The 12368-nt window shown below is 46.4% G+C and overlaps 1 protein-coding gene across 3 annotated transcripts in view; it reads right to left on the reverse strand.

The window, feature by feature from the left end:
- FBN1 (fibrillin 1) overlaps window positions 1-1527 on the reverse strand; it is a 213563-nt gene extending 212036 nt beyond the window's left edge. For all 3 annotated transcript variants that reach the window (XM_033167565.1, XM_033167564.1, XM_033167563.1), the window contains exons 1-2: window positions 1399-1527; window positions 584-981 (exon numbers count right to left, since the gene is read on the reverse strand). In XM_033167565.1, coding sequence (XP_033023456.1) covers window positions 584-798 — 215 coding nt within the window. In that variant the 5' untranslated portion in view covers window positions 799-981; window positions 1399-1527. The remainder of the gene's footprint in view (window positions 1-583; window positions 982-1398) is intronic.
- Window positions 1528-12368: the final 10841 nt, after the last annotated feature.

The following is a 12368-nucleotide window of genomic DNA, read 5'->3' on the forward strand; positions in this document are numbered from 1 at the left end:
CTAACAAGGAAGTCCAACTTCCACCAGTTCCAGTTTGCATGGCCAATGGTCAAGGATGATGGGAGCTGTAGTACAGCAGTCACCCCTGCTCTAGCCCATGTCAGCTAATGTCAGAAAAAAATAGAAGAGGAGGAGGAGGAGGAGGAGTGCTGCCAAGCTCACTTTTGCATTGCATGGGAATCTGACCATCTAGCGCAGAGGGACTCTGCCAAAGCGGGTATTTCCCACCATGGCTAACATCCTTTGTGGTAAAGCTGCCCGGAATCGAACCCTTCTGGATGCAAGGCATGTGTTCTAATGCAAGGCAAGGAGTGAACCTGGAGCAGTCCTGGAACTTTGGCATCCTAGCAGAGGAGCAGCATGCAGAAGAAAGCCCCAGGTTCAAACCCAGTTTTAAGAAGATCGGTGAGCTGATGGTGGGGAAAGACCTATTGAGAGCAGCTGCCAGCCAGAGCAGACCGTACGGGGCTAGGCTGGCAAGCAGTCTGACCTGGGTATCAGGCAACTTCTTCTCACGTCCCCTTCCCCTCCCTCCCCGCGTACCGGCCGGGCAACCGTCCCGCGCGTCATTCCAGGCAATTACCCTTTGAGCGCATCGTGCCCCGCGGCGCCTCCCGCCTGCCCTCTCCTCTTGGACCGGCTGGCTCGGCTGTTGGTTTCCTTCGCGGCGGCGGCGGCGACCACGTCCGTTTCCAAACTGCCTTCGGCAGCCCCTCCGCCCGGAAGGGAAGAGCAGGCGACCAGCAGCACAATAAATCCCAGCGTGAACCTCAGCAGCAGCAGCCCGGCCGGCCGCATCTTGCCGGTGGTGGTGGCGGCGGCGGCGACGGCTCCTCTCCTCGTCTTCCAAGCTTTCCACCCACCCTCCTTGCACTCGGATCGCGCCCGCGCCGCTGCAAGGGGGCTCGCCCGCCTGCCTGCCTGCCTGCCTGTCTCCTCCGCTCCCGGGGCAGCTCGGCTTCAGCAGGGACTCTCCACTGGCTAGCTTAGGAAAGAGGGAGAGAGAAAAAGGAACCGTTATTAGATGGAGAAAGAAGCGACAGCATCGCCTCGGCGCCACCGGCAACAGGCTCGCTCCCAGAACCGCCACCGCCACCCTTTCCTGGCTGTCCCTCTCTGGCCATGCATGCTGCCTCCCGCCGCCTCCCCGCTCCGCCGGGGGAGCGCCGAGCCGGGCGCCCTTCTCTTCAGTTGAGCTCGCCTCGCCGGAGCATCCGAGCAGCGCTCCCGAGCGAAGAACCTCCCCGCGCCAAAAGTTCTCCTCAGCCAGCCAAGCGTCTTCCAGGAGGCGCCTGTCATTTGTGGGACACCTCTGGGGAATGTGCTTCAAAGCTCCCCTCTTCCCACCCCCCCAACCCCGTTTTATTTCAAAGAGAAAGCCTCGAAGGTTTGAAGGACCTGCGCCCACGGGAGAATCTCCTGCTGAGGCTGCTGCTGCCGGCCGAGGTGGTGCGAGGAGGGCTGCTCTGCCAGCCGTGACCGCTGCATCCAGTACTGCTTGTGCTGCCTGCCGTCCCCTTCTTCCTTCCTTGCTCTCCTCAGTCTGCCTTCTCCTCAGTCTGCCTTCTCCTCCTTCGCCTCCTTCTCCTCCTCCTTTTCCCCTCCCCTCTTTTTTTTCTATTCCCTTCTCTCCCCCCCCCACCTCTGCAAGTATCGTCTGCGCGGCGTCTTTACAGCCCCCCTCCCTCTTTCCTTTCTCGCGAGAGGGAAGTGGGGGGAAATTTAGCCAAAACAAAACCCGGTTGGAAAAAACACACACAGGGGGAGAGAGAGAGAGAGAGGGAGACGCGAGTTCCCTCTTCGCGCGCACGACGCGTCTCCTCGCATTCCTCTCGCCTCACAACTTTTTTTTTTTTGCTTCTGTTTCTTTTGCGCGCCTTTTAGCAGAAAGCAGCGCAAACCAAAGCGGTGCCGGGGGGGGGAGAGAAAGGGGAGGGTGTTGGCGCAAGCGCCGCTCCCCCCTCCCCGACCTCCGGCTTGGCACTGCCGCCTTGCCCTCCTTCAGGGCGGCGTGGGCAAGGACGGGCACCCAAAGGCTTGGCAAAGTCGTCTAGACGGCAGATTAACCTTTCCTGTGATCCCGAAAGGCTGACCCACGAAGCGAAGGAGGACACCCTGGTGCCCGCCCGACTGCAGGGAAGCCATGGCAGCAGGTTCTAACCCAAACTTCACCTCCTCCACTGACGGGGAGAAGCAACCTGAAGTGTAGTAGATAGCGGGCGCTTCCTGGTTTATATAACGCCTCATCTGCTTGTTGTTCAGTCGTGTCCGACTCTTCGTGATCCCATGGACCAGATCACGCCAGGCACCCCTATCCTCCACTGCCTCCCGCAGTTTGGCCAAACTCATGCCAGTCACTTCAAGAACACTGTCCAACCATCTCATCCTCTGTCGTCCCCTTCTCCTTGTGCCCTCCCATCTTTCCCAACATCAGGGTCTTTTCTAGGGAGTCTTCTCTTCTCATGAGGTGGCCAAAGTATTGGAGCCTCAACTTCAGGATCTGCCCTTCCAGTGAGCACTCAGGGCTGATTTCTTTATGGATGGATATGTTTGATCTTTTTGCAGTCCATGGGAGTCTCCTCCAGCACCATAATTCAAACTCCATGGACAAAGACAACAAGCCTCATCTGCACTATACATTTAAAGCGGTATCATCCTGCCACTTTTAACACAGCCAAGGCTTACCCCACAAAGAATGCTGGGAAGTGTAGTTCATTAAGGGTGCCGAGAGGCGTTAGGACACCACCACCCCCATTCCGCCCCCCACACAGCTACCATTCTCAGACTAGTTTAGCAGTCCATCCCTCTTTCCCCAGGAACTCTGGGAATTGTAGCTCTGTAAGGGGGACCAGGGTCTTCTCCTGACAGCTATCAGCACCTTTATCAAACTACAGCTCCCAGTATTCTTTGAGGGGGAGAAGCTGTGACTGTACAGTGTGGTACTATACTGCTTCAAATGCAGTGTCAGGACAGAGAACACAAGAGTTCATGTCTAAAGTAGTTTAACCCAAATGATTTAAAGTCCTCTGTCACTTCTTTGGCAGGCAAAGTGCGAAAAGGGTAGAATTTTCAAAGGCAGCCTCTTTTAAACCCTGGCAAGTGATGGGGAGGATAAGTTGTTCACTACAACTATATTCTTTGTCTGTTTATTTGCATCCCACTTTCCCTCCCAAAGTTATATAGCAAATGAACGGTAAGTATAGCAATTGGGGGAGGGGGGGAATCAAGACAATTAGAAATACAGTAGTGATCTTAGTATGTATCCAGTATTCTCTGTCTACCAGTATAAGGGCTGTTGTGCTAGCGGACTTGTGGGTTTTAATGTTGCACAACAGAGCAATCCGATGCAACAATTGCACTAGTGGAGACTCATCGTGCAACAGATTGCACACTCTACTGTACAACAGAGTTGCCAGCAAGCTGCTTTTACAAAAGTGTTCCACCAGCGCAAAACAATTTTGCCCACAAAACAAGCGAGTTGAACTTACTGCTACACTGGATACAACACGGTATCAACAACAGCCACCACCACAAAACCAACCCTAGATATCAATATGCTTGTCTGATTCATCTCTCACCTTCCCTCCAAGGAGCTATGGGTGACATACATGGCTCCTTCTGTCCCCTCAACTGTATCTTTACAACAACCCTGCGAGGTAGGTTAGGCCGAGTCATGACTAGTGACTCCAAGTCACCAAATGAGCTTTAGGCATATGCCTTCATCCTTTAAGCCACTGTGTTTGTTTATTTATTTATTTATTTTTAAAAGGCATACACTTCTTGGCTGTAAAACAACAACAACAACAACAACAACGTGGTTTACAATAAAATATAAAACAATAAAATTATCAGTAAGAAAACATTAACAACAATAGTTTAAATCTTTCAAAAAGTTAAAAGAGGAATAGACTGAAAAGGAAATTAAAACTGACACTTTCTAAGCATCTGTCTTGTCCAAATAAAAATGTGCTGCAAAGAGTACAGTAAAGGTGCCTGCCTGATCTCAATAGGCAAAATGTTGGTGCTGCCACACTAAAAGATCAAGTTCTTACAGTGCTAGTTCTGCTGAAAGAAAAGGGGTGAGGCGATCTCATGGGTAAACTGGTCCCAAGTTGCTAAATGAATTCACTGTACTGTATATAATAAATAATAATAATAATAATAATAATAATAATAATAATAATAATAATAATAATAATTTATACACCGCCAAACCCAGCTCAGGGCGGCTAACACCAATAAAATCACAACAAAAACATAAAACAATTCATTAAAATACAGATTAAAATACAATTTAAAATTAAATCTAAACTGCAGCCTCATTTTTAAGTAGCCCACCAATCACACCAAAAGAACGAAACATCAGGGTTAAACTGAAACCAACCCAAAGGCTAGGTGGAACAGCTCCGTCTTGCAGGCCCTGCGGGAAGATGCCAATTCCCGCAGGACTCTGGTCTCTTGTGCCAGACTGTTCCACCAAGTCGGGGCCAGTACTGAGAAGGCCCTGGCCCTAGTTGAAGCCAACCTAGCATCCTTGTGGCTCGGGACTGTTATACTAACAGAAACAAGACCTTGAGCCTGACACAGTAGCAAATCGGCAGCCAGTACAGATCTCTGAGCACAGGGGTTACAGGCTGACAACGCTTCACCCCTGTCAGTAATTGTGCTGCAGCACTCGGCACTAACCTGCAGCTTCCAGTTACTTAATGTTACTAAATGTGTCCCCCTGGAAAGACTGGAGAAAAGTGAAGGAGGGTCTCTAGGTCACCCCCAGTGCCTTCCAAATGCTAGGCCAGGGGTCAGCAAACTTTTTCAGCAGGGGGCCGGTCCACTCTCCCTCAGACCTTCTGAAGGGCCGTACTATAATTTTTTTGGGGGGGGGGAATGAACGAATTCCTATGCCCCACAAATAACCCAGATATGCATTTTAAATAAAAGGACACACTCTACTCATGTAAAAACACGCTGATTCCCAGACTGGGCCCGCAGGCCGGATTTAGAAGGAGATTGGGCTGGATCCGGCCCCTGGGCCTTAGTTTGCCTACCCATGCGCTAGACAGTACTAGCCAAATTGACTTTTTAACATAGGGTGCCACTTAAAATTATCTGTTAGCGCTGCCGATATAAAATCACCATGTTCACCTTTGCTTCTGCTCTCTGCCTCACAAGGGTCCTCCTCCTGTGCATTTAGCCTAATGGTGGAGAAAGAGCCGAGCAACTACTGGGCTTTATTTATTTCAATTTTTAAATTCCAAAAACAGTAAGTCAACAAATAGCTAAGCCAGGGGTGGGGAACCTCCAGACTGCATGCCAAATGCAGTTCTCCAGGCCTCGTATCTAGCCCCTCAGGACTCTCTCATGCAGGCTGCACAACCTCCCCACCCGTGTTGAATGCTTTTGCCTGGCTGGTTATGAGTCCTTGGCTTACCAGGATGGAGAGAATCATAGAACGGAGGCTCCAAACCCCTGTAATGCAAGAATATTTTGCCCATCATTGATGGCATCTCTCTGCCTCCTGCTGCCCACACGAGTCTTGGCCAACAGCTATAATGACTGCAAGTAGTAAGAACATGCACAGCCATTTCTCAAGTAAAATTAAAAATTCAACAGGTCTACTGCGTTTTGAATTTGTCCCTGTACGCTCTCATGATGATATCGTCACTGTATGAACAAGCCGGAGCTGAATTCGAAACAGTTTGTGGGTTCCAATTGCGGTGGGGCCTGTTAGAGGGCAAAGCAGGGGGGTGGTGCGTCAACTGTTTCCACCCCCCCCCCCAAAAAAAAAGAAAGAAGAGGTGCAGATGCATTAATGATAACTGCCACACAAATATGGGTTAAAACTAAAGCACTGGCAATGTGGTGATTGCACATTAAACGTGTATGAACATACTCCGAACTTCTTCGTAGAATGCGAATCCAGCCCAATGCAGCCATATTTAAGTCCCACTAATGCAAATTAGAGATTTGATAATTTAATCATGTACGTAATTAAGGGACCTAAAGCAGGTATCTTCAACCTTTGCAGATTCAGAACCCATGCATTTGGGGACCCATTTCTTAACCTTTTACCATATATTTGCATGGTGGTAGCACGCCTATTGTGACCCACCTTGGATCAGGCTGCAACTCAGTAGTGGGTTGTCCACCCCACCAGCTGAAGACCAGTGACCTTAACAACTTCGGCCCATAGTACCTTTTTTAAAAAAATAAATCTATACCGCTTTATATTTTAAATAAAAATCTCAAAGCGGTTTACAGCATAAACCTTAAGCACTGCCTGATCCCTCATGTTCCACCTCGGTTGCTGGGGTCTTCTTGTGGGTCATTTTTAGTGATCCCACATGACCCTGAAGTTCAGCTAGCCTTTTACCAGGGCCTGAGCTTTTACTGCCTTGTGACCCTGCCCTGCGGAACTCCTTGCCAATAGAAGTTCGTAAGGAGTCATCCCTGCTCATTTTCGGACATCTTCTAAAAACTCTTATTATTCAGGCAGAATTTTCAAACCAGATGCTTCACCAACCAGCGTTTACTGATGTCTGACATTCTTAAAAAGTACGGTGTGTGTGTATGTATGTATGTATGTATGTGTGTGTGTGTGTGTGTATATATTAGCTGTCCGATTTAAATCAACAGGAATTTAAAATAAGGCATTTTAAATTTAACTTGGATCCTGCCCATAGCACCATAATTGTACATGGCGCTTTACCTATTAACATAAGAGAAATTCAAGTCCCTGCCCCAGGGAGCTTACAAAGTACTGGTTTTATTCCATATGCATGCTCATGTATGTGAACAATGGGCCCCCATGGAGGTTTAACTTTTGGATATTCAAAACCCTCGGTCAGTTCCAATTATCTCACTTGCATAACAAACTTACATTTTCCATGAATATTTACTGCACAACACAGTTAATTGGTTCCCACCCTGATTTGGGGGCCTAGGCATGTATTGAACTCGGTCCCATGAGATCAATCTTTCAACAGACCGTCAATTAGCTCAGTCTTGTGAACAAGGCCACCTTCCCCATGGGACCAGGAGGCGCCCAAGAGATCAGAGCCAACAATTTCTTGGAAGCAGGAGGGAAGATATTGTTACATTCTTCCAGTATTTGAAATGGTATCATCTTGGCTTCTCAGCAAAGGGTGGTGAGTTTTACATAAATTTGTCCTACAGTCAACCCCATAGATTGTAAATTGGGGCAGGGAACTCCTTTTTTTGCCCCAAATGCCATGTTCCATTCTGGGCAACCTTCTGGAGGAGCATGTTTGTATTTACATACACATATAAGTTGTTAATAATAATAATAATAATAATAATAATAATAATAATAATTTATTATACCCTGCCCATGTGGCTGGGCTTCCCCAGCCACTCTGGGTGGCTTCCAACAGAATTTTAAAAACACAATAAAACATCAAACATTAAAAACTTCCCTAAACAGGGCAGCCTTCATATGCCTTCTAAAAGTCAGATAGTTGTTTATTTCCTTGACATCTGATGGGAGGGCGTTCCACAGGGCAGGTGCCACTACCGAGAAGGCCCTCTGCCTGGTTTCCTGTAACCTCACTTCTTGCAGGGAGGGAACCACCAGAAGGCCCTTAGAGCTGGACCTCAGTGTCTGTGCTGAATGATGGGGGTGGAGATGCTCCTTCAGGTATACTGGGCCAAGGCCGTTCTCTCAGCAAGTGATATCAGGGTTGTCAGGAATACAGGTGAAAATTGAAAAATTAGAATATCATGGAAAGGTTCATTTCTTTAAGTAATTCAACTTAAAAGGTGAAACTAATATATGAGATAGACCCATGACATGCAAAGCGAGATATGTCAAGCCTTTATTTGTTTTAATTGTGATGATTATGGCGTACAGCTGATGAGAACCCCAAATTAACAATTTCAAATTTGGGGTTTTTCATCAGCTGTGCACCATAATCATCACAATTATGACAAAGTCTTGACACATCTCGCTTTGCATGTCATGAGTCTATCTCATACATTAAACTCCAGTAGCTAATGAAAACAATTGCGTACATAAATGGACTTTTCCACAATATTCTAATTTTTCGAGTTTCATCTGTAGATTCTTTCATCCATCAAATGCCTGGGTAAACAAGAATGTCTTAAAATTCCTCCTGAAAAATTAAGAAAAAATCCCCCCGTTAAGTTTTAGCTTAAGGTAGGTCCTGGATCTGAAAAATCGGAAGCTAGATGCTCCGGGAAGAGAAGCATTGGCAGAAAGATACGGTGATTTTTCCAATAACCAGCAGTGTGATCACAAGCCAGTCCCTGCAATGTCCCTAGCATTTATTTAATAATATCTATCTATCACTTGATTGTAGAAAACCTCAAAGTGGTTCACAAAAAATTAAAACAGGGGTACTTTTAAAATATTGGGGGTCAACATGGGGTTCTCAGCTGATACATCACTTAGGAACATAGGAAGTGCCTTATATTGAGTCAGCCCATTCATCTATCTCACTCAGTAGGGTCTGCAATGACAGACAGTGGCTTTCAATGGTTTCAGGCAGGGGCTTGACCTCCCTACCTGGAGATGGAGACGTAACCTTTTGCATGTAACACAGTTGCACTGCCCCATGGATCTACAGCCCTTTCCCCATAATCAAGAGCTGGTCTTGAGTGTCTGCTTCAGCTCCGTGTTTTTTGGTGGAGAGCAAACCGTAGGGCGCAGAATTCTGCCATGCATTTAATAGCACCAGATGTGCACCTAAGTTTTGTGCCACATCTTCACCAGCCCCAGAGCCAAACCTGAATCATAGCTAGAGTCTTTGTTCTGGGATTTGAGAGGCTCTCTCACCAAGCCCAAGGAAAGACAGCAAAACCTCACTTGCAGATACAGGTGGGTAGCCGTGCTGGTCTGCCATAGTCGAAACAAAATAGAAAATTCTTTCCAGTAGCACCTTAGAGACCAACTGAGTTTGTTCTTGGTATGAGCTTTCGTGTGCATGCACACTGAAGCTCATACCAAGAACAAACTCAGTTGGTCTCTGAGGTGCTACTGGAAAGAATTTTCTATTTTGTTTCACTTGCAGATGTAAGCCTTAATATTTGCTGTTTGGCTTGTACACAATTCATTACATTTCAAAATACTGTACTGAAAACTCTCAAAAGGTCCTGTATTATAAATGTCTAGAGTCAAAAGAAGCCAGTTCAGGGTTTTGGTTTTTTTAAGTCCTTGTGTTGCAAAACTGACATTCCAAAGTTTGCTGCTCAGTTTTATAGACAAGAAGCAACACTTCCCACACACTATCCATTTGCCAAGATGTCCTGCCCTAAGTAGGTGAAATATATACAGCAAATTTGACCCACCAAGTTGAACACACAGCACACCAGCCACGTCTGGCACTGAACCAGGGGGGTTTCCTAAACCTCATCTTCTGCTGTTGCTCTTCCTGCTTGGCGGGCACTTCAAAAACAAGTGAGGTTGTCAAGCACCTGTTAGCATGCAAAGGACATTGTAGTGGACTGCATTCAGATTGGCAAGTTGCACAAGCATGATAGCCCATCGGGGTGGCAACACTTAGCATCTTTAGATAGAAGGAAGGATCTTATGATGCCTGAACCACAATTCTGACTATGTAAAATCATGTATGAATATAATATACACAGTATGATTGTACAACGTTCTGAAATGAATGAGTGAAAAACTCCTATCATCCCTGCCCATTGACCATGTTGGGAATTAGAACCCAGCAACACCTGCATGGGTCATAGGCTTTCCTATCCCCTAGATCAGGCATGGCCAAACTTGGCCCTCCAGATGTTTTGGGACTACAATTCCCATCATCTCTGACCACTGGCCCCGTTAGCTAGGGATGATGGGAGTTGTAGTCCCAAACCATCTGGAGGGCCAAGTTTGGCCATGCCTGCCCTAGATGGATGCTGACAGTGAAGAACAGGGGTGGGGGACCTTTGGACCACCAGGTGTTGCTTAACTACAACTCCCATGAGCCCCAGCCAGCATGACCAATGGCCAGGGATGGTGAGAGCTACCATTCAGCAACTTCTGGAGGGCCAAAGATTCCCCATGGATGGTTAAGAATATCACTTGGGTGGGAGGACACCAATAGCTAAGACTGAACAAAACTATGGGCTGCATTCAATATTAGTTGTACACAAAGTAGGCCCGCTGAAGTTAATAAACATGACTAACTTAGGCCCATTAATTTCGGTGGGTCAGCTTCATTTAATTTCAATTTGCACAACTACTACTGGTGCTTATTTATTTAGTTGACCCTGGTGGCCAACAACCACTTTTTCTGTGAGATCAGTTTTAGGTTTCGTGTTTCATTAATAGCTTTACCCTTGGGAATCAAGAATTGGTCTTGCTATTTAATAAAACTTCTTTAGATTATATCATATATAACTACCTGTCCCGTAAGATCACTCCTTTGGTACTTACTTATATTTCTTTTGGCCAACTTTCTGTTCTAATCGGATTTAAAACTGTGTGAGACTTACAGTTGTAGCCAAAGTTAGGCCTACTCAGAATAGGCCCACTGAAATTAATGGACTTTAGGTATATTTGTTTCAACGGGTTTATGCTGAGCAATAATTAGCTGGATACAAGCCAAAGTTTTGTGGCACCTTAATGACCAGCACTTTCGTTATGGTAAGCTTTTGTGGACAACATACCCTAAGTTGGCAATCATATATACAGTACATCTGGTTATTGGAGAGCAGAGAGGGAATGCAGTGAGTGCAGAGGGGAACACTTGAGGGAATGCTGGAAGAATCAAAACAGCAACTCCTTAATACATCTGCTGGAATGACAGAAAGCACTTACATTGCGCAATCTAAGTTACCCGGTGGCCTCAAGAAGCAAGACATCTGGAAGAATGGTTTTTCTTGGGCAACCTGGATTCCCCTCTAATCAATTTAGAAAAGGCTGGGTAATAGTGGTAGTTGGCAGTTTAGGTCCAGGGGGGCATGGATCACTAACTGAAGTCTGCCCTCAAGCCAGCCCCTACCTGCCCCTTCTTAGAAGGGAGCATGATAAGGGCAAGGCTAGTATTAGATGCCTGTCAATAGCTTTGGCTCCAGTCCTGTCTGGTCTCCATGCCTTCCACCCTACCAAGTACCAATGGGCTCCAGCCATCACTGGTGGGTAGGATTAGACAACTTTGAGAGGGATTTCTGCAGCCTGCCAATAGACAGAGCCTCTTCTCTCTCCTCCCTTCCCCCAAATCCACATTTCAACTTACGAATAAATTACATGTCCCGCAGAGCAGTCATGTAGATACAAGGCGAGTTTCTCCTTTGCACACACAGGACGTTTTGCTTTTAACCCACAGAACAAATGTGATGCAGTACATTATGTTTACCCTTGTGGAGGCAGACATTCCATTCATGTTATTTTGATAAACAAGTTTGTCAAGGAGATGAATGGATTTTTATGTTTGTAGAAAACTCATTTCAGCCCTTTTGAGTCAAGCGCACATTACGAATTTCTGCAGGTTTCAGTAGAGGGAAAACATCCACTTACCGGACAAGTGTTCACTTATAACAAAAAAAGCAAACAAACAAATAAAATACCTGTCGGTGGAAAAGGAACGGTTATGCATTAATAATATATCTTAAAACAAACACATTGCACGCTACAGGATTCTTCCTGAAGCTGAGAGGAGATTGAAGGTGTACGATCGGCCCCTGATGACTGAACCATCAAGTGACAGGCTGGATGCGTGCATGAATACGCCATATTCACATAGCAGTAAGATACAAGTTGCATATCACCCATGTCAACTCAAACACAACGGGCTGTATCCAACATGCTCTGCCCACCAGGCACAAGTGCTCAGCAAAGTTACCAGCAACCATGAGAGTGGATTGTACTGGAATGTTGCTCTTGAGCCTGGCTCAGAAGCTCCAACTGGTGCAGAGTGCTGCAGCCAGACAGTTGATGGGGGCACCTGACTGACAACATGCGACTCTATTGTTAAAACATCTGCATTGGCTGCCCATCTACTATCAAGGTCCTTATATTAATTTACAAAGGTCCACGGTACCTTAGGGACCACCTGAACCCTTGTGTCCCAGCTTGATGACCGAGATCACCTGCAGGAGGTCATTGTTCATTTGCTGAGTTGACAAGGCTTATTTGAGAGCAACAAGGAACCAAGCCTTTAGTGTGATCAGCCTAGTTTTGCGGAATAGAGATTCAGCAGGTGTCTTCTGTTTCAACTTTCCCTAATAGTCAGCTGATTTCAGACTTTTAAACTTCTTATATGGCTTTACTGCCTTATGTATAACCACTGTAAATTGCTTTTATCATGTTTTTTATGAAGAGCGGTACATTTTTTTTTTATAAACAAATACATAAATCTGCTTGTGCATTCCCTTGCACAACATTC

The sequence above is a fragment of the Lacerta agilis genome, chromosome 13 (assembly GCF_009819535.1).
Source record: "Lacerta agilis isolate rLacAgi1 chromosome 13, rLacAgi1.pri, whole genome shotgun sequence".
Taxonomy (NCBI): Eukaryota; Metazoa; Chordata; class Lepidosauria; order Squamata; family Lacertidae; genus Lacerta; species Lacerta agilis.